The 22898-nt window shown below is 42.2% G+C and overlaps 2 protein-coding genes across 2 annotated transcripts in view; one reads left to right on the forward strand and one right to left on the reverse strand.

Annotated features, from left to right (window-relative positions):
• Window positions 1–9226, forward strand: part of Cdkl2 (cyclin dependent kinase like 2) — a 36117-nt gene extending 26891 nt beyond the window's left edge. Inside the window, exons 12-13 of the mRNA XM_038339435.1 lie at window positions 8255–8339; window positions 9202–9226. Coding sequence (XP_038195363.1) covers window positions 8255–8320 — 66 coding nt within the window. The 3' untranslated portion in view covers window positions 8321–8339; window positions 9202–9226. The remainder of the gene's footprint in view (window positions 1–8254; window positions 8340–9201) is intronic.
• Window positions 9227–16781: 7555 nt separating this feature from the next.
• Window positions 16782–22298, reverse strand: Odaph (odontogenesis associated phosphoprotein). The gene is made up of 2 exons (XM_038313705.1): window positions 22238–22298; window positions 16782–17119 (listed from the first exon to the last, which is right to left on the reverse strand). The coding sequence occupies exons 1-2, from the start codon at window positions 22296–22298 to the stop codon at window positions 16782–16784; spliced, it is 399 nt and encodes a 132-aa protein (XP_038169633.1).
• Window positions 22299–22898: the final 600 nt, after the last annotated feature.

A 22898-nucleotide genomic window follows, 5' to 3' on the forward strand; every position in this document is an offset into this window, starting at 1 on the left:
CAAAAGATCCATGGTAGAATCAGAACTAGAAAAATAAGTAGCTGTTTATCCTTTTATAACTCATGTTCATCACCTGTATTCAGTCTTTTCTGATCTCTTTATATTCAGCCTTTCTTGCTGTCTTTTCTTCATGTTATATTATACTCACAAGAAAGTGTGTTCGCATGTGCACATATATTACTGTCTGAATTCTCCATATGAAAGGCATTGTGTTTTTTTTCTGAGACTGCATAATTTTGTTTAATATTATGCATTTTAAGTCCATCCATTTTCTTGCAGATTTTACAACTTCTTTTTTTAAGAGCTAGGTAGAATTGTGTTTTTTATATATACCAAACTTTTATTATCCATTCATCTACTGATGGCTAGGTAGCCTGGTTGCAGTTTTTTGCTTTGGTGACTAAAACAGCAGAAAACATGGGTGCAGAGATCTATAGCAGGGCACGGGCATTCAGGAGTGAACAGCAGGGTCATCTACTAGGTCTGCTTTTAGGTTTTTGAGAAATCACCAGACCGATTTCCAAAATGGTTGTACTAGTTTGCCCCCTCTCCCACAGTGAATAGGGATTCCTTTCTCTCCACGTCTCTCCAGTTCTGATTCTGAGTGGCATGAGGTGGTGTCTCCCAGCACTATTGATTTGCCTTTTCCTGTTGACTAGGGAGATTGAACACTTTGAGAAATAGTTCTCTCTCTCTCTCTCTCTCTCTCTCTCTCTCTCTCTCTCTCTCTCTCTCTCTCTCCAGGATTTCTCTGTGTAGTCCTGGGTATTCTGGAACTCACTCTGTAGACCAGGCTGGCCTTGAACTCACAGAGATCCTCCTGCCTCTGCCTCCCAAGTGCTAGGTTAAAGGCGAGCTCCACCACCATCCAGCTGTATTTCTTTTTTTTTTAAAGCTGTCTATTCAATTAGTTCATATGTTGGCTGGTAGTTTTATTTTCTTGGTATTTAATTTGTGAAATTCTTTTTAAATTCTGGATATTAGCTCCTTGCCTGAGGTGTAGTTTGTAAAGATTTCTCACATTCTGTAGCCTGTCTGTTAACCCTGATGGTTTTCTTTTTTTTTTTTTGCTGGAAGGAAATGAAACTTGCTTTTACCTGGGTTTCTGGGCTGTTGGTGTTCTATTTGGGAAGGTCAGATATCTCGAAGGATATCCCTTGTATTTTTTTTCTACGTTTCAGTGTTTCAGGCTTTAAATTAAGGTCTTTGGTTCATTTTGAATTGAGTTTTGTACAAGGTGAGAGATAAAAAAATCTAATTTAATTATTCTTCAGTTAGAAATCCAGTTTTGCCAACACCATTTGTTGTATGGGCTTTCCCCCAAAGTTTTTGTCTCATTTTTAGACAATTTTGTGCTTTATTACTGGGTCCTCTATATGATTCCATTGGCTTACTTACTTGTCATTCTTTTTTATGGTCTATTTTTTTTTAAATTTCATTTTACATTCCATTCACAGTTCTCCCCCACAACCCTGTTCCTTCTGCCCCTCTTCAGCCCAGTTCCTATCCACTCCTTCCAATGGTAAGGACTTCCATGGGAAGCTGGCACATTAAGTTGGGGCAGGATCAAGCCCCTCTCCTCTGTATTAAGGCTTAGCATGGCATCCCACCATAGGAAATGCTCTCCCATAAGCTAGTTCATGCACCAGGGCTAGATGGTCCTACTGCCAGGTAACTCACAGATCATCCAGTTTCACCACTGTCTCCCATATATGGAGGGCCTAGTTTGGTCCCATGGAGACTCCACAGCTGTCAGTCTAGAGTTCATGAGTTTTTATGAGCTTGGTTCAGTTGTCTCTGTAGATTTCTCCATCATGATCTTGACCTCCCTTGCTCATATATTCCCTCTTCCCTCTCTTCGACTGGATTCCTGGAGCTTAGCCTGGTGCTTGATTGTGGATTTCTGAATTTGGTTGTCAGTTGCTGGATGAAAGCTCTTTAGTTGGGGTATTCACCAGTCTGATTACTGGAGAAGGCCAGTTCAGGCACCCTCTCCAATATTGCTAGGAGTCTTACCTGGGATCATCCTTGTAGATTCTTGGGAATTTCCCTAGCACCAGGTTTCTCCCTAACCCCATAGTGGCTCTCTCTATCAAGATCTCTCCTTCATTTCTCTCCCCCTCCATCCCTCTCCCTCTTTGACCATCCTGTTCCCATCTCCTCCACTTTACTGCTCATCCCTCTTCTCCCCAGTTTACCCAGGGAAATGAAATTGAAATTTATGCCATGGCAATGCTGAAGCATTCTTGGGTAGCCCATATATAGTGGTTCTGTTGAACTTGTCCATATTGGGCTTCATGGTCTAAGTTGATGAGGATGACTGACCAGGTCTCTTCCTCAAGAGAGTTTACCCAGAGGATCTCATCTAATCCTCCTTTCTAGAGAAATCCACGTGTCCATTTTAGGGTCTTTCTTGTTACCTAGCTTCTCTGGAGCTGTGGACTGTAGTCTGGTTATCCTTTGCTTTACATATAAGAACCACTTATGAGTGAGTACATACTGTGTTTGTCTGAGTCTGGGTTACCTCACTCGGGATGGTTTATTCTTGTTCCATCCATTTGCCTGCAGATTTCATGATGACTTTTTTTTAACAGCTGAGTAATATTCCATTGTGTAAATGTACCACATCTTCTTTATCCATTCTTTAGTAGAGGGACATCTAGGTTGTTTACAGGTTCTGGCTATTATGAAGAATGATACTATGAACATTGTTGAGCAAGTGTCCTTGTGGTATGATTGTGTATCCTTTTGTTATATGCCCAGGAGTGATATCACTGGGCCTTGAGGTAGATTGAATCCCAATTTTCTGAGACACCGCCATACTGATTTTCAGAATGGCTGTACAAGAGTGCACTCCTGCCAGCAGTGGAGGAGTGATCCCCTGACTCCATATTATCTCCAACATAAGCTATCATTAGTGTTTTTGATTTTAGCCATTCTGACAGGTGTAAGATGGTATCTCAGAGTCGTTTTGATTTGCATTTCCCTGATGATTAAGGATGTTGAGCAATTACTTAAAGGCCTTTTGGCCATTTGAGGGTTTTTTTTGTGGCACTAGTGTGATCTGAGTATCATCTTTTATTTATTAATTTTAAAAAAATTATTTATTATATATACAGTGTTCTGTCTGCATGTAGGCCTACAGGCCAAAAAAAGGGCACCAGATCTCATTACAGATGGCTGTGAGTCACCATGTGAGTGCTGGGAATTGAACTCAGGACCTTTGGAAGAACAGTCAGTGCTCTCAACCACGGAGCCATCTCTCCAGCCCCTACCTGTCTATTCTTATAGCAGGACCAGGTTGCCTTTCTCTAATTACTATAGCTAAGATTTTGAGCACTGTATCAAGAGAGAGAAGAGTACAAAAGCCTTGATCCTGACTTTAGAGGAAATGCTCTCAGTTTTTCTCCTTTTTAGTTAATGTTGGTGTGGTGATCTGAATAAGAGTGGCCCTACAGGTTCATGTATTTGAATGCTTGGTCACCTAACAGTCAATGCACTTTTAGGAGGTATGGCCTTGTTGCAGTAGGTGTGGCCTTGTTGGAGGAAATGTGTTACTGGGGGTGGGCTTTGAGATTTCAAAAGCCCAAGCCAGGCCCAATGGCTCTCTCTAATTTAGATACAGGACTCTTTTCTCCTCCAGCACCTTATCTGCTTGTGTTCTACCATGCTTCCTGCCATGGTGATAATGGACTAAACCTTTGAAACTGTAAGCCAGCCCTAATTAAATGCTTTCCTTTATAAAAGTTGTCATGGTCACAGTGTCTCTTCTCAGCAGTAGAACACTGACTTAAGGCAATTGCTATATATTTGTGGTGTAAAGCATTTATTGTTTTGTGGTATATTCCATCTATTTCTAGAGTCTCCAGAATTTTTATCATGAAATATGATGAACTTTGCCAAATGAGTTTTAAGTGTTACTTGAAATAATTATGTGTTTACCATCTTTTACATTTGTTTATGTATGTTGGGTCAACCTTGCCTTTGGGATGAAGTCCACTTACTCAAAATAGCTAATCACTTCCCTCCTCCTCCTCATTTTCTTTCTTTCTTTCTTTCTTTCTTTCTTTCTTTCTTTCTTTTTCTTTCCTTCCTTCCTTCCTTCCTTCCTTTCTTCCTCCTTCCTTTCTTTCTTTCTTCTTCTCCTCCTCCTCTTCCTCCTCCTTTTCCTCTTCCTCCTCCTCATCCTTCTTTTCCTCCTCCTCCTTGTTGAGAAAGGGTCTCTCCATGTAGCCCTGTCTGTCCTAGAACTTGCTAATGTAGACCAGGCTAGCCTTGAACTCACAGAGATCCACCAGCATCTGTCTTCTGAATGCTAAATTTAAAGGAATGTACAACCACATCTGGTGATATATAATTCTCTATGTTCCTGAATTTAGTTTGTAAGGAATTTCTTCAGAATGTCTGCATCTGTGTTCATTGAGGAAGTAGGTCTGTAGCATGTGTGTGTGTGTGTGTGTGTGTGGTTTGTGTGCGCATGCACATGTATCGTATTTTGGTATAAGATGATACTGGCTTTGTAAAATGATTTTGGTAGCATTTCTTCTGTCATGTGGACCAGGCTAAGAATTTGCATAAGGTCTTCCTTGCAAGCTTGGATAGAATTCAGCAGTGAATCCACCTGGTCCTGGCTTTGTCTTCAAGGGGAGACTTTTAATAACTTTCACTGCTTCTAATGGGTCTGTTTCAGATACATCTTCAGGTATTAATTTTGGAAGATGATATACTTTTAGAAATTTCCTATGGTTATCCAGCTTTTCAGAGTATGGGTTTTGTAGTAATTTCTAATGATGTTCTGAGTTTTATTGGAGTCAGTTGGGATGATGGCCTTTTGGTCTCTGTCTGGTTTTACTAGTTCGTATCTTCTCCTGTCCCCTTTTCGTCAGTTTAGTTAAGGGTTTGTCTATATCATTAACTTTTTCAACAAAACAACTCTTTAATTGGCTTTATGTATTATTCTTTTGATATCAGCTTCATAATTTCTTCCCTGATCTTTCCTATTTCTTGCTGTGTGCTCTGTTTAGGACTGGATTTTTTTTTTCCCTGAGCGCCTTGAGGTGCATCACTAGTTGATTTATTTGATATCTCTCATGAACACATCTCACAATCTACCCTCCTCTTGGGACTGCCTTGGCTGTCTCTAGAGGTGCTAATAGGATGCGTTTCCATTAGCATTTGTCTTGAGGAATTTTATAATTTCCTGCCTGATGACACAATATTCATTCAAAATTCTGTAGTTTTCTTTCTTTTTTTTTTGGTTTTTTTCGAGACAGGGTTTCTCTGCAGCTTTAGAGCCTGTCCTGGAGCTAGCTCTTGTAGACCAGGCTGGTCTCGAAGTCACAGAGATCTACCTGCCTCTGCCTCCCGAGTGCTGGGATTAAAGGCGTGCGCCACCACTGCCCAGCAAAATTCTGTAGTTTTCTTGCTGTTGATTTCTAGTTATTGCATTATGGTCTGATAGGAGATAAGTAATTGCCTCTTTTTGTTGATGTTATTTTATTTGTTGAGATTTGACTTGTGTCCTTTGGTGTGACCAGTTTTGGAGAAGGTTTCAAGTACTGTTGGGTACAGTATTCTCTTTATATTTTGTTAAGTCCAGTTCATTCGTAGTATATTTTAGCTCTGAAATGTCTTTACTTGTTTTTGGTTTGGAAGACCTATTTAAATAGGAGAGTAGAATATTGAAATACTCCACTATTTTGTTTGTTTGTTTAAATTTTTTTTGAGACAGGTTTCTTTGTGTAGCTTGGGAGCCTGTCCTGGAACTCACTCAGTAGACCAGGCTGACTTCGAAGTCACAGAAATCTGCCTGCCTCTGCCTTTCGAGTGCTGGGTTTAAAGGGGTGCACCACCACTGCCTGGCTAAGTACTCCACTATTATTGTATCAAGATCTATGTGGTTCCTTATGTTTTTTTAGTTTTTGTTTTATGAAATTAAGGGCATTAATTCTTTTACATTTATAATTGTTTTGTCTTTTGATGAATTATTTCTTTTATTAATAGGTAGTATCCCCTTTTATCTTTTTCAATTAGCTTTGGTTTGAAACTTACTTTGTATGATAGAAGGATAGCTATGCTGGCTTATTTACATTTTACTTTTCCTTGGTAGTTTGTTTTCTATCTTTTGATATTGAGTTTTGGGGTATATTTGCTGATTAGTTGTGTTTGTTGGAGACAGACTATAGATAGTTCTTGCTTTTTAATCCAGTCCCTCAGTCTGCATCACGTCGGTGGTGAACTGAGGCCTCTTACAGGTAAGGTCGCTATGGAAAGGGGTTTCTGTTTCTCGTGGTCGGTGATGTTCTGTTTTGCTGTACTACTCATATTTCTTCTCCTGCTACCATGTTAATTCTGAGGATTTGCTAAGTTGCTGTGTTGGATATGGCTGTTTCTTACCCCAGTCTAGTTTGTTTATCTGTAGTTCGACTATCTTTTTTTGTTGTTTTAAGACAGGGTTTCTCTGTGTAGCCCTGGCCATCCAAGCTGGCCTTGAACTCAGATCTACCATGTGCCACCACTGCCCTGCTTAGTTAGGGTATCTTTTGTTTTCCTCTTTGCAAAGAATCCCACTAACTTTCTATAGTGCAGGTGTGGCTGCCATGAATTGTCTTAATTTGTATTTCTCTTGAAACACCTTTATTTCTCCATCAGTTTTGAGAGATAGTTTGCAGTGTATAGCATCCTCAGTTACTGTTGTCTACTCCATGTACTAATGGCTCTTACAGTTGCTAATGAGGGTCTGGAATAATTCTGATATTTCTGCCTTTGAACTGACATTTTTCTTGTCTGCCTTTAAGATTATTTCTCTACCTTGTATTTTGACACCCTCACTATAATATGCCATGGAGTGTTTCCTTTCTGGTTATGTCTGTATGGAGTTGTGTGTGCCTCTTATGTTTGGAAGCCTATGTCTTTCTGTAAATTTGGGTAATTTTCTATGATAATTTCTTTTTGTGTAGTACCCACCCTCTCCCAGCACCATGATAATGTGACTAAATACTTGTGTCTATTCCATCCAATTTTACCACTGCTCCTTCTATCATGTAAATTCTCAGGCTTAGCCTCTTGAATGTGTTTCAGACTTCTTGGAAGTACATTTCCTCCTAATGCACCTCCTTATACTTATGTGCTTGTATTGTCATCTCAGAGTCTGTCCACTCTGTCTTCTGAGATTTGACTTCTTACTCACCTGCACCTCGCTGGCTAGGCTTGTGGCCAGTGGTCTCAGGTAACCACTTGTCTCAGCCTCTCCCATCTGAGATTATAAGTGTGGGTACAAGTCCAGATTCTTTTTTAAACATAGATTCTGGGGACCAAACTCAGTTCATCATGCTCACAGGAGCTTCACCACCTGAGTTCTCTCCCTTAACACCCCGTTCTGCTGTTAGCCCAGATGATTAGATCTTAACAGCAGGTACTGTCTTACCCAGCCCACCATGTTCACTGGTTCTTTGTTCTCTTGCAGCCTCTGCCTGTGGTGAGAACTTCTCCACTCGTTTGCAGTGTTTTCCTTTACTTTGTGTCACAGCTGTGATGCCTGCTTTGGTTCTAGCAGATTTTTGCTTTTGTTTTGGGATGAGTGGAAGTGATTGGTTTGTAGTGGGTCATGGCTGGTCAGAAGTATGTCCTCTTTGTATATGGATTTTTTTGGGACTGGGTAGCCCCGTCTGGCCTTGAACTCAAAACCCTCTCATCTCCTCCTCTCTATTGCTGGGATGACATCTGGCTACAAAGTGTCTTTAAAAATGTATTTATTTAATTTTATATGTATGAATGTTCTGTCTGCACGTATGTATTATACCATGTGTGTTCCAAGTCAGAAGAGGGGTCTGAGACCTGAAACTGGACTAGAGTTATGTATGTTGTGAGCCACTATGTGAGTGCTGGGAATTGAATCCAGCAAGTGTTCTAAAGCACCAGGCCATTTCTCCAGCCTTGCCAGTGTAAGCCAGGTGTGTCAGTGCTTGCTGTCATCCCAGCACTTAGGAATTGGAAGCTGGAAGGTCAAGAGTTCAAGGTCATTCTTGGCTAGATAACAAACTGGAGGCCAGCTCTGGCAGCACAAGACTGTCTCAGAACAGACAAACAAACAAAATGTGTTTAAACATAGGAATAGGGCCTCTTCATCCTTTCCGTAAGAGCAACTTCAGCTGCGTGTCCTGAGTGTCTGTGTCTGAACTGACATAATCCGAATTCCTGGGTAGAGGGAGTTTTGCAGCTACTGGACACTTATAACGCTTACTTATCATCCTAGGGATCAGGATCGCCCCTGTCCGAGGCTCCTGAGGGTGACCTGCCTCGAATGGAGCACCAGCACTGAGACCCACTAACCCGACCGGGTAGGTCTGTGTATGAGAGCCACTGGCACAGAAGGGCATGCCACTTAGAAAAGCAGGGCTGGCATCGCACCCGGGATGAGACCGCTTTCCACAGAGTTTACATTTGTTCTTAAGCTAATTTGCATTTTACTGGATGGGGCAGCATGAAGGTAGCTGACAAGTCCTCCAGGAGAATGTGTGTCTGTCTCCAGAATCAGCCTTTTCCTGTGGACTTGTAAAGCAAGATCCCTGACAGTGTCTGTCCCAGTAGATCAGAGTCCATGCTACATTAGCAGTAGCCTTGTTTGTAAGAACTAACTCTACTGTCCCAGTCCCACTAGGACATCTGTTTGTGACTTGAAGCACATTTCTTATTTGATATCTCATTAGCTCTGTAGAATGTGATGGTGATAAAATACCATGTGCTGATAGCTGTGTCATTGGAGTTAATTTTTAACCTCAACAGAGTATTCTGAGCACCTATGATGTCATAGCTAAATTTACTTTAAAAGCTTAAATTGCAAGCTTTCATTTGCACATCCTTCCAAGGCCCCAAGAAAGGTCTCTGTGATGCAGTCCATTGAGTTAGTTCATGTGAACTCTGGATGTTCATATCACATGAACTCTGCAGGTTGCATGCCTTATAAAACTTAGATCTGTTATATCAAATCAGTCTGTGTTTGTGTAAAATGAGACAATATGCTACACATGGCTGTTTAGATTGGTAATTATCCTAAAGATTGTCTTTAACATCTTCAAGTTTCTTAGACAACACAGTATCCACAAGTATTACCAACATATTTGACATGAGAAAGGAAGCAGCATGACAGTCAGTTTCCAGGAAGATTCTGTGTAAAGTGTTTGGTGTGCACCCTGTTTCTAGATGCTGCCAGCCCTAAGATGACATCCTCTTGCAACCAGAGCACCCGTGAAACCTGCAGGTCCACTCTTTCCTTCTCAACTACCTACATTTTCTAAGAAAGGCTTTGCAGAAGAAGGCAAGACAGACTTCCACATACTTCAAAGGAAGATTGAACAAGTGCCCCCTGCTGTTATCCCTTCCCCTTTCCAACCTATTGATGCTATTTCAAGATATATCCACGAAAGACTAGTGATACAGTTCTGTTACATGAATGTGAATTTGATATTAGTTAGATTGTGTATTTAAAGTTCTCTGAGATTAAAAGTCAGTAAAAAAGGAATGAATCACTATAAAAGGTCTTGTGAACTTTGCATATTATCTATATAAATGTTTACAGTTGGAAGAAATGAAAAAAGAAGCTAGGATCGGTAAGAGAAGTTTCCTTTACCTTACCTGTAAGAACACATTTAAAAAGCTTGCTTCTAGGCATTAAGGTGGTGTGAGCCTGCTGTCTGTTGGTAGATGTGTGTCTTTGTTTTCTGTCCTTGTGGAGGAAATCTGCTCTCTACTGGTCTAAGACCTGTGCTGGTGCTAATCAGAGGAGTCCTGTTGTTTCTAATGCCTTGGCTTGGCTAGTCCTGTGGTGAGAGTTTCTGGTGCTCATGTTGTGTGTGGAATGCTGGAAAGGTGTGGGGGAGAGTTCTGCAGCTATACCCTGGAGTTAAGAACAGAGCCTCTCCCCGAGTAAAAAGCTGTACAAAATAAGAGATGGTGCACAGCTGCCTAGTCACCTAGGCAGTTCTCCTGCTGGACCCAAAAGCCTTTTTACCAAGGTGCAAAGTTATTTACCTGCATTCCACAGATGCTTTCTGTTGTATAGGTTTACAACCTTTTAGGTGGGAGGAGAAGACCAGTTTGACTCCAGGGTCTTGGTTACTGTGTTTCCAGCCATGCTCCATATTTATCGTTTGAGAACATAGATCTTCAGGGGGCCAGAATTTGTGTAGAGTTTTTGTATCAACTATCTAATAGTATGCTTTTTTTTTTCAAAAGTCATTGACTAGAATTTAGCCTAAGAGTTAAATGAGAATTCTCCATTACTTTGGGGATTTAAAAATGAAACTCTAAACCTGGACATGTGGGACCTCAAAGGAGTAGACATTCTGGAGGAGGCAAGAATAAAAGGTTCCCACATGAAAGTCTGTTGGACTAGTTAAACTGCAATCTTATTTGTATTTAAAAGCTGTGTTTTAAACCTCTGACCATGGGTTTGCCTAGGCTAGTTAGACTAACATGCTGGTAAAGTCACTCTATCAGCAGAAGGGGGCTTTCTACTAGCATCCGTGATTTACTGTTGTGTTGGAAAGCATCGCCCACAGACAGCAGCATGGAAGACAGACAGCTGAGGTCACCCAGCCCATGGCAGTGTCATCTTCACGTAAAGGCCAATGCGGAATTGTAGCTTGACGACTGAGGGATGGTCTGTCAGTCACCTTATAATCTGTGTTCTTGGGTTTGGTATCTTTGGCCTAGTAAGACACTTTATGAACGTTAGAATTAAGGAATGAAAAATAATTTTCTAAGTCCTTATTGATATTTGAAGATCATTTTTGGTTGGAACGTTGGTGTGGAGCTAAAGAACTAAAGATTGTTCAGATCAAGTGTGTAGGTGCTGACCAGAATAATATCTGTTTTCAGTTTGTGGGGTTTAGTCCCTTATTGCAAGAATGGACTTATATGGACATGCTAATGTGAAATTATTTTAAGTACTTCTGAGAGACAATGGGTCTGTTGTGCCTACCTATGTTTTAAAATTAATAAATATTGTCTAACTAAGCACGATAGATGGTTTTAATTTATATTAAGAGAGTATAAATAATATACGTATCACTATATAGTATTAATAAATAAAATTGAAATAATCAGTCAATTCTCTTCTCTTTTTTTGGTAGAAATTTTGGACTTAGGGTATAAAGTTAATTTTTCTTTTAATACTTTGACTTCTTTATTTTTAATCCCTTTTTCTCTTCCTTTTCTTCTTTTAAAATTTATTTTTATTTTAAATGCATTGGTGTTTTGCCATGGGTGTTGAGTCTCCTAGAACTGGAGTTACAGAGAGTTGTGAGCTGCCATGTGGGTACTGGAATTGGATCCAGATTCTCTGGAAGAGAAGTTAGTGCTCTTAACCCCTGAGCCATTTCTCCAGCCCCCAAGTTAATTTTTCTTGTACAGCTGTTGATATAAGTAGACAGTATTGTGACAAAATGACATTTTGTAACACCATCTGGCCAAAGTATGAGAGACCCAGGTCCAGGCTTGGCACCTGGTTCTGCTGGTGGGGACCCCTTGTGTTTGGAATTGCAGGCTTCTCTCTCCCTTTTGCCTCACCCTCACCCCCCGCCCGCGCCCCCCCCCCCCCCCCCATAGCCTACTGTTTTCGGCTCGGTCTGTGTGAAGCTGCTGGTCAGACTTAGACTGGAAAGTGTGGTTGAATTTTTTAAGGCCTTCTCATGCAACGAAACCACAGGTCAGGAAGTAGAGCCCACCAGAGCTTACGTGTCTAGTGAGTTGGACTAACTGTTTTTCTGTATTGTTTGTGTTGAGTGTGTTTATGACAGGGGCCCTTAATGCTTTTATTTGTATAAAAAGTTACGTTCTCATATTTCTTTCTAATTGATATTACCTTTTCCCTCTTCTTAGTTTCAAACATGAAATAGTTTGAAGATAAGTACTTGGCAGCATACCTGCTGCTTAACACCCTTCTGAGAAATGCCTCAGATCCAGACGCATCTCCCAGCAGTAGTGCAAACTTCTCAAAAACAGAACTAGTCATTTTACGCTGTTTGTTATGAAAAGTTTTCTCCCCCGTTTCGGAGCCTTGTCTAATTCTTTTATTCTTTACTTTGGCATCTGGAATCATTTTTTTTTTGTAGAAGTGAGAAAGGTGCAGATAAACTCTGGGGATGCTGTTTCAGTTAACGTAAGATGGAGTCGGGGGATGCTGTGTCAGTTAACGTAAGATGGAGTCGGGGGATGCTGTGTCAGTTAACGTAAGATGGAGTCGGGGCATGAAAACATTGTCTCCAGTCACCACCCTTTTCCTGTCCCTAGATGAGGACAGGACCTCCAGCCAGTGAACAGGAATAGTATAGTCACCACGTTGCTGACTCTTCTTTGTCCCTCTAGATTAGGAACCAGACCTTACTAATGTGGTAATAAGAAAAGCTTATGAAAGTAGAGATATTATTCATACTTTTGTGCACCTAGGCTTATACAGTTAAAGAACTTACTTCTTAAGCAAGCCAATGGGTGTTTGTTGACATAAATTGTGGTTATAATTATTTACAGCAGAAATTAATTTATTAAACATTTATTTAGATAATAAGAGCTGGGGACTAGAGCGATGGTTCAGTGGTTCTGAGCTCTGACTGTTCTTCCAGAGAACCTAGGTTCAATTTCCAGTACCCACATTTCAGCACACAACTGCCTGTAACTCCAGTTCTATGGGATCTTATGCCCTCTTCTGGCTCCACAGGTACTGGGCACACAAGTGGCATACAGACATACATGTAGGCAAAACACCCATGCACACAAAATAAAACGTTTTAATAGGTAATATGAGCTTTTAGAGCTTATACTTCTGTATTTCTTGTATTAAAGGAAGATGGAGATGTTTTCTTTATCACTAAGCAAAGCTTCACTCCCAGGATACTGAGTACTGATTTTCTGCTAAATTCTCTCCTTAATGAAGGGAAAGGAAATAGGATTTTGCTGGTTGTGCGAGTGGCAACATATCCATGGAACCACATGGCCTCTACACAGTGGTGAGGGCAAGAGTGGATGTCGGAGAAATACTCTTCCCCAGTGGTCAATATTTGAAGCTACAAAAGGTTAAAGGAGAGTTTTGAGTTCAAAGCCAGCCTGGTCTACATAATGAAACCATTCATGTCTCAAAAACAAAACAAAATGAAAAGGTATGTTTTATTTTAGTTTTTATTGATTCTGTCAAATTGTCCTCCAAAAAGACTATCACATTTTCCAATAAAGGAAAATGTCAAATTCAGATAATATGAATACATTAAAATATGTTGTGGGTCAAAAATTAATATTGAGAGATGTGACCTAGTCAGAAGAAAGAAAAGGGCACAGAGCCCAGTTCCTCTATCAGATTGTGGTCAGAAAATATGAGAAATAAGCTCTTCTGGACATGAGGGGAGAGGTCAGTGCCACTTGACTGGGCAGGGATTACTTAAGGAGTTATCTGCTGCAGCTGGCTCTGTGCAGGATGCTGGGTTCTGACAAGCTCTATTCCAGGAGGTGGTGGTAAAGCCCTGCTCACCATAAGTCATGCCCTACATTCTTAGGGGAAGAATACTAAAATCTGTGCTGAATTTTGTGTGAGAACTAGTATTTGTTGCCTTTTGTCTATGCATCTAAAAATGGTGATTTACTATTTTAGATTTAATCATGTGTGAATGTATATTGCGTGAGTCTGTATGTGGGAACACACATGTGTGCAGGTGCCCATGGATGTGAGAGGTGTCAGACCCCCTGCAACTGGAGTTAGAAGTGCTGGGAACCTAGCTCACTGAGCCGTCTCTACAGCACTCTTTTCTGCGTGTGTGTTTGTTCTTGTTGAGGCACAGTGTGGTAAGATGTCGCCAGTCACCTGAAACTTAGAGAGGACCTGGGAACACTGTAAAGGGGCATGAGAAGGCACCACCAGGGCGGTGGTGCTCCCCAGCGAACATTGGTGCTCCTCAGCGAGCATTGGGAGCACACTGCTTATCCAGGCTCCAGGAGTTTCTGAAACATACTGGGGACACGTAAGACTGGGTAGTCATGATCTCACAGCCTCTGTGATTATCAGGGCTCCTTGGGTGCCATTAGGTGGCTGGGGACTCTATCAAATGCCCCAGAGTCTCCTTAGTAAGAATACGATACTCTCTTACAGAATTAGCAAATTTAGAAATGTAACTCTGACATAACACTATTACCAAATGCATTGTTCATATTCTGAATTTTCCAGGTGTCTGAGTCCTTTATGACCACCTGTCCCTCACCTTCCCACTCCGGGATCTACCAGGGATGGGACGCTGTGTACCTGTAGTCTGCCGTGACGCGATGCTAAGTACCTTTAGCGCACAGTGACGCACTAGGCTACGTACCTGTAGTGCGTACCTGTAGTGCGCGGTGACGCGACGCTGCTTACCTGTAGTGCGAGGTGACGCGATGCTGTGTACCTGTAGGGCACGGTGACACACGACGCTACATACCTGTAGTGCGCGGTGACGCGATGCTATGTACCTGTAGTGCGCGGTGACGCGACACTTTCATCTTCAACCTTCACCTTTCATGGCACCAACACTTTTGAAGATGCTGGTTCTAAAAATGTCCTTCAACTTGAGTTTGTTTTAGGGTTAAATTGAGTTTATCTGTATGGATTAGAATTTTAGGCTTACCTGGTTCATTCTTGCCTCAAAGCCAAAGATGCGTTGAAGAATGACCGTATCCCTCTGAGAGATCCCTTTGCTTCAATACCAGCTACATGTGAAAGGAACACACTGGAGAAGCTAGTTCACCATGAGGCACTGATGGCTGAAGACTGTCCCCCAATTGAACAAACTAGCCAGGAGCCACCATATTTTAAAAGCAAAGTTTATGAAACTGAAGGAATGATGAAAACATGTTTAAGTCACAAAAACTTCTGTTTTTATTGTGTGTGCTGCCTATCACACATGCACAGGGAGTGGGTTGGTGCTTTATCTCAAGTTAGCTGCAGAACTTTCTGTCAAACTCTACACTATTAACCCGCTTTCAGCAACAGACCCAATGATTGACACGTTGTAGCTGTCACCCATCATTGCTGTGTAACCGGAGACTTACATACCGCCTGATGTGGCCTTGTAAGAAACTAGATTTCAGGGAGCTGGAGAGATGGCTCAGTGGTTAAGAGCATTGACTGTTCTTCCAGAGGTCCTGAGTTCAATTCCCAGCAACCATATGGTGGCTCAAAACCACCTGTAATAAGATCTGGTGCCAACTTCTGTCTGCAGGGACACATGCAGGCAGAACATTGTATACATAATAAATAAAATAAATAAAAAAAAGAAACTAGGTTTCAGAACTGCCCAATTTTAAACTTATATTGGTTACTGTTGTATGTGTGGGAAGTGCGTGTGTTGCTGTGTTACAGTATCAGCACAGAGGTCAGAAGATAACTTAGTGCAGCCAGTTCCCTCCTAAGCCTCCTGTGAGTTCTGTGCCATCAAACTTGTTTTTGTAGCAAGTACCGTTACCTGCTGGGCCATTTCTCACAAGCCCAGGACTGTTGATTGTTTTAATTGCAAAAGTTCTAATGTTTGGAGAAAGAAAGCCCCAATCAAAACCTGGGTTGGTTTAAGCCAGTGGGGTGCTGTGAGTGTGCCAAGCACATAGGTATGCCATGAAGGGCCAGGAAGAGACATGGGATTGAAATCCAAATCTTCATCTTTCTTTACGTTTGCCCAAGGGTGGTCTTTTCTGGTTTGTTTTCCTCTTCCCCACACAGAGAAAGTGTAAAGTTTATTTCAAAATAGAGTTTCTTGAGGACTGAAATCGGTTTAAGCCTAGACGTTTGGAGGAAACATCTGCTCTTACACTCCGTTTTCCCCTTTCATCATGTGACACGGAGGAAGCAGCAGCTGGAATGACGGTCTTGTTCTTGTCCTGGATGTCCATTTCCAGAGTTCTCATGCGTTCTGGTAGTATGGTTTGTTTCCCCTTGTAGCACACAATTGAGAACACGGGAAGCCACTGGCCACACGCACAGAACCCAGGTGTGACACAGGCATGAGGTGGGGCTTTCTAGAGGTCAGGCACCCAAAGATGAGTTTGTCATTCACCTGAGAGTGCAAGGTCCCCATAGCTGAGTTGGCATTAACTAACATCCGGGTATTGTAAAACTAAGTGTTTGATTGGAACCATGTTGAGTTTGAAGGGAAGTATTTCATTTTACCTGTGTGATGTCTCATTGTCTATGCGATGATTAGAGGAGAAACACTGAATGTCTATCAAATTAGTACACTAGTTAGTGTTAAAGTTAGGATGTTTTTGTGCAAATGATTTGAGTTTGATAGTTCAGCGTACAATTAAAGTGTGACCTAGAGTCACGTTCTCTGGAAGGCCTTTTGCTTTAAGCTTCATAATTTCTTTTAAAGTTCACTTTGTGGATCCACCTATTCTCTGTTTCCCAGCGAGTATGAAAGAGTGTCATTAATTTCTATATTTGGCTCATCATGATCTCTTTAAAATGTCCTCCGCTCTAATATGGAAGAGGGGTTAATTAATACTGCTGGTGTCTAAGTATGGATAGAAATGATTGGAACAGCCCATTTAAAGATTTTATTTGTGTTAATATCCCGTGGGATAAGAATATCCAGTTGCTACCAGATTTTGTAAACAAAAATGTGTAATCCAATCTCTTCATTGTGGACAAATGTCTAGTCAATGGCACTGAGGATGCTTAGTCTTCTAATGTGGGGATTTTAGACTGGAGAGAGAAACAGTTTCATGGTCTTTTTCAGAGGCGTCGATTCTTTTGCTTCGTGTGTTTGGGCTTCTCATTTCTCCGTGCTTTCCTCAGATGAGCTTCCGCCCTGGAACCGTCCTCTTCCGAGGTACCTCCCAGTAATCAGCCTAGCTTGTGGCAGGTAGAAACGGTTTAACTGGAAGCCGTAGTTGTAGTTTGGAAGGCGGAAAGGTATGTTAGGAAGCCTCGGGTAGAAGCCAGGTCTTTGCAGAAAATAAGTCCAAGTCCACAGGGGCATCCTTGGGTTGAGTTGGGCCCTTGTTACTGTAGGCCTCCCTGTTGTGGGTGGCGGGGTAAGTGTGAAGATTTGGCAGTCTGTAGGGTTCCCATTGTTTGGCGAGCCACCAGGAGGGGTCACTACATCTTGTCCTGTGGAAATGAAAATGTAGGTCAGGAAATGGGCCTGGCAGCAGAAGTGGAGAAAGTTAGATCCCTCAGGATGCAAGTGGGAGAGAGAAGTGAAGTGTAACACGGAGACTAACCGAATGGCAGTGGTCCAAGGGAACGAAGCGTGGATACACCTCGTGATCCACATTTCCATCTGGGGAACTGGCCCAAAAGAAATAAATGCGTATTTATCCAAAAATACTAGTTCAGGCATGTCCATAGCGGTCTAAAAAACCCAAACACCTATCAATAGGAGAATAGCTGAATAAACCGTGTATATTCATACAAGGCAACAGTCTCTAGGAATGAAGAGGAAGAACAGCCAATACCTAGAAACCAAGAATCCATGTTATGTTGAACAAAGGAAATTGGACAGAACACTATGTACATCGTAAGAGTCCATTTATAGGAAGTTCAAGAGTAAGCAGGATGAAGCTATGGTTAAAAAACAAATCAGGCCAGCTGAGGGTAAGCACACATGTTCTTTCATGGAGGAATTAACCAAGAAACTCTTTAGGCCATGTTCTACACCTTGATCTTAGTGGTTATTAAGTAGATTTGGATATATGTAACATACATACATATAACATAGGTAACCTGGTTTAAAATGTGGTAAGGTTGTACTTTTAAAATTTGAAGGTATTATTTTTTGTATATGACTTACAACAAAATAAGGAAAATTCACTGAAATAAAAAAAATTATTTACTATTAAGAAAATAAACCAGAGCTGGGTGGTGGTGGTGCACGACTTTAATCCCAGCACTCGGGAGGCAGAGGCAGGCGGATCTCTGTGAGTTGGAGGCCAACCTGATCTACAAGAGCTAGTTCCAGGACAGGCTCCAAAGCTACAGAGAAACCCTGTCTCGAAAAAGAAAAGAAAAGAAAAAAAAAAGAAAAGAAAAGTCTGGCAGTGTTGGCGCACGCCTTTAATACTAGCATTTGGGAAGCAGAGGCAGGTGGATCTCTGTGAGTTGGAGGGCAGCCTGGCCTACGAAATGAGTTCAAGGACAGCCAGAGCTGTTTTGAAGAGAGAGAAACCTTGTTTTAAAAAAAAGGCAGACAACTCATTTTTGAGACAAAATCTGGATGCACCCAAGTGTCAGTTCCTCCCGTGCAGTGTCACCGGTCGAGTTGGTCTTGGCTGTGCAGTTCTTTGGTGTAGAATGCGTCTCTCTAGACACGAGACGACTGGGCAGACGTAATGAGCATCCCACGGGAGACTGAGAGTGTTGATGGACTTAGGAGGAGCTAGCTCCTCCCGCTGTGGGTACGGTTGATGTGAGCTTTGTGGCTGCCCGGATGTGCTTATCCAGCCACCAGAGTCCTTAGTCCCTCTTTTTTTTATTCACAGTCCTTCGAAATGCCAGTCTTGGACACCTGGATGGACACTCAACATTCACTCGCTAGTCATCGAGGAATTAGGACTTCTGGAATTACAGATGGCAGTGAGCTACCATGTGGTTGCTGGGAATTGAACCAGGGTCCTCTGGAAGAGCAGTTAGTGCGCTTAACCACTGAGCCATCTCTCCAGCCCCGTCATCTTATTAAATTCCATGATGATTGGGTGCTAGAGCATGACAGGCAGATTTTCTAGGCTGAGCTGTCCAGGAGTTTAGTGTTCTCCTCTGGGAATCCACAAGGCCCAAGATCAAGGTGCAACTTGCTTCTATCGCTGACTTGAGGCATTTGACAAGACCATATAAGTATGTTTTGATATTTTCCTAGCAAACTAATCACATGGTGACTATATTGGGTCACTGATGGGGAACCTCCTTTAGCCAATGGCCTTTGAGAGGCTGGACCAGGTGGGGCATGACCTTTGGGTACCAAAAAGCCCACGGGAGCACCCACTCAGCCTCTTCTTTCCACTTGCTACACCTGGATGTTGGACCCCATTCCTATTTCCTCCTTGCGATCTGTGAAAAACCTTAGTGTACCCTATTTGGAGCTAGTGTGGGATTATTTGATTCGTATTCCCCCCATCTGACACGTTCTGCTTCAGGTCATTACTTAGAAACACAAGTGTTCTAAAATGTAAGAACATTGTCTGGAGTGATGGCTCAGGGGTTAAGAGCACTGGCCACTCATCCAGGAGACCCAGGTTTGATTCCTAGCACACACATGGTGGCTTATAGCCATCCATAACTACCCTCTTCTACCAGGCACACAGGTGGTATGCAGACATACACGTGGGCAGAACACCCATTTACATAAAATAAAACTTAATAAAAATAAAATGTAAGAGCCTAGGAGTTGGTTTGAGAATCTGTCACATGTTACAAAGTCAAACCATCCTGTAACCTGATGTCATCTGCGCTTCCTTCCCCGGACTCCGCTGACCCTGCCCATCGGTCCTTTTGTTTGACCTCATTCTGCCCACTTCCTGTCATCATTATCTTTGTTTTCTCCTCAAACTGCCTTCAAAACTCCCATGATGATCTGAAGAATCCCCCTCTCCAAGATTATTCAATGTCACATTTCAGAGAGGAAACAGTGATCCGCCATGAACTTTTTAGGTTCTTTTGTTAAAGCAGGCTATAAACTACATGTATATTTGACAGCAGCGGCTGTCTCCTCTGCTCTACAAATGCTCCTTTACAAAGCCTTAATATTCCTGGGCTTAAAATTGGGTTCCAGATGTCTAGAGTTCTATTTTCTACTTCTTTCCCCTACAGCTCTCCTCTAGTCCCCAAGTTAGATCTCCTTAGGGAGATCCTTCATCTTCCCTGCATGAAGGTGGTGTGACAGCCCCTTGCCAGAACTTCCTAGCAGACTTGGTCCACCAGCATCAGAGCCGCTTCAGAGCCATGCGGTTATCATTTCTGAGATAGCCACTGGCCCCATCCCAGTGCCTGTGGAAGAACCGAATCGATCGAGAGAAATCTCCATCTCTAGAACTGTAAAAGTTCCCACGTTCCTACACGTGGGGGATAGTGTGAGGATTAACACACATATTCCTACACGTTACACACTGCCAAACCAGCACAAGCACTGGACAGCAGAGCTGAGCATCCTGAAAGCCTAACCAAAGCAGGTCACGTAGTTGAATGTTGATTAAAAACAGCTGGGGAGGCAGGGCAGCACGATGTCCCAGGGGTAGGATCCCTGAGTCCTGCTTCTAATATTGTGACTGTAGGTGGACACCCTCACCCCGAGAGCTTTTCTTATTTGTAAGATGGAGAGAGTAATATGACCTATTCAAAGGGCTTGTGAGATTATCCAAAATAAGATATTCGTGGTTCCCAATGTGTCCTGTTGCACAGCACACGGTACACATCTAGTGAGCTGGCTATTGTCACTGTCAATTGCGATGGCTGTGGATGCTGTAGAAGGAATTTTAGCAGCACAGGCTCAGTTCTTAGGTCCATTTGTTAACATGATCGGTGCATCGAGGTGAGGATAGGACTAAAGCACATAGTTATAAAATGTAGGACCTTGTTGGCCATTGCTGATGCCCTAGGGACCTGGAGCACTTCTGGATGACAGTGTTCTTAGTAAATACCTGGTGTACTCACCCAACAGCTAGGCAGACTTTGGCTGTTTTTTTCCCCAGTGTTTTTGTGGTATTCAGTGAGTATATAATTCCTGTTTTTGAATGTCTTCAATAATAATTTATATTTAAAATTATAGTATTGTATAATAAATGCCAAAATATTGTTTGGAGTTTGGCTATCAATTTTAAATGGGCTTATTACAGTCTAGACATGAAATTTATAACATAGCCCAAAACTAGCACTTAAAAAAAAAGGTAACGATGGGAAGATCTTTTTATAATTACCTGTAGTCTGTGGTTAACTGGGCAGACAATAGCTGTTTTGTAGTGAACTGTAGTGCTTCTTAGAGATGCAGGCTTGGGACTTGATGTCTAGGTATGCCATTCTTCCCTTACAAAGTGCCTGGAGCCTTAGAATTCCCACGCCATCTCAGACTTGAACCACAAAGAGGTACTAGTGCCGTGGTTAACTGACTCACAATAATTGTGACTTAATCCATTTCGTAGACTCAGAGAATGATTGACTACTTCTGTCAAACCCCTCATTTGAAAGATGTGGTTTAGAGACCAGCAGATGTCCTGTAGGTCTCTTTCAGTGTGTTGTCAGTGAAGTAGGTTCCAAAGTGAGCGTGGCCCCTGTCAGATGCTGAATTAAATGCAGAGACGACAAAGACAGCACCTGCCTCTGAGGATGGGAAAGGTGCTACAGATATACAGATCTGCCATCCGGAGTGGAATGGTATTTATGCTGTAGGTGATGCACGGATTGCCATGACAACCCAAAGATGCCAGAGGGGAAAAAACTGCTATCTTACAATACTGTCTTGAGAAAGCTTGCAAATGCAACATTATGGTCACATTTAAATGCAGCTACTTGAAGCAGGAAAGAAGCAGCCGCTGCCATGGAGGGGCGAGGGCCTAGGGAATGTGGGACACAATGACCCTGTTGGGAGGTCAGTCCTACAACAAATTGAAGTGAGTGAGGACATAGAACCTATACTGTAAGCTCAGAGATCAAATCTCACATTTAAAATGATATTTTTACCTGTTTGGGGACATGGCTTCACTAAGTAGCTCTGGTTGTCCATCTTGGAACTCACTATGTAGACTAGGCTGGCCTGAACTCACAGACAGTGCTGTAATTCCAGGTTAGCATTGTTAGCTTGGTAACCATAGTAATAATAATAGCATTTGTGTGATGCTTTTAATGTGAGAATTTCTTTCTTTCTCTCCCTCCCTCCCTCCCTCCCTCCCTCCCTCCCTCCCTCCCTCCCTCCCTCCCTCTCTCCCTCCCTTTTCTTTTGCACATAGTTTAATGGTCCTCTTCAGCCCCACTGTAATGCATATTGATATTGTCGGTTTACATATGAGAAATTCATGTGTAATGCTCAAAGAGGCTACAAGTGTCTCAAATCACAATGCTGAGACTTGGATTCAGGTCTTCAGATGAGAAAATCCAGCCTTTCATTTAACCACATAAGCTGATGATAGCAGATATAAACATTTCCAAATTATGGAAGTGTATAATCATGGAAGCCACATTTGCCTTTCCATATGGTATTAATTATTTAACCCCCACACAGTAAATAAAAACCCAAACTCTTACCTTCTGCCATAGTTAGCACTGACCAGCAGACCAGGACCCAGAAATGGAATCCGGGAGCCATGGCTTCCGCCCTGAACACTCACACTGCTCTGGACCCAAGGCAGCTTTAAAGGAGAGTGGGTGAGTCACCGGCAGCCAGAGTCAGGCGATTAGTATGAGCTTAGTAGACCACAACTACCTGGACCTGCGGGGAGAGAGAAAAATTCTCAAGGAAATGCCGGACAGCATTCATCAACCTGAAGCTCCTGCTTATGCCTGGCAAGCACCGTTCACCTTGCCTTCATCTGGACTGCCTCTTTAAGGTCCCTTAAGTTCCAAACCCTCCCCCCCCCCCCCAACTGCCTTCTCCCTACTAGTGCTTATGGTTCCTCAGCAGATGGGAAGGTCTCTTAGTTACTTTTCTACTGCTGTGACAAAGCAGTTTGTAGAAGATCAATTCTCAGCCTTTCTAATGCTGCGACCTGGTGACCCCACCCCTAAAATTATTTCATTACTATTTCATAACTGTAATTTTGCTACTGTTATGAACCATATTGTAAATATCTGATATGCAGGATATCTGATAGGTAATCTCTGCGAAAGTGTTCTTTGACCCCAAAGAGGTTGCGATCCACAGGTTGAAAACCACTGATTTAGATGAAAGAGTTTATTCAGGCTTACA

This window comes from Arvicola amphibius, chromosome 1 (genome assembly GCF_903992535.2).
Source record: "Arvicola amphibius chromosome 1, mArvAmp1.2, whole genome shotgun sequence".
Taxonomy (NCBI): domain Eukaryota; kingdom Metazoa; phylum Chordata; class Mammalia; order Rodentia; family Cricetidae; genus Arvicola; species Arvicola amphibius.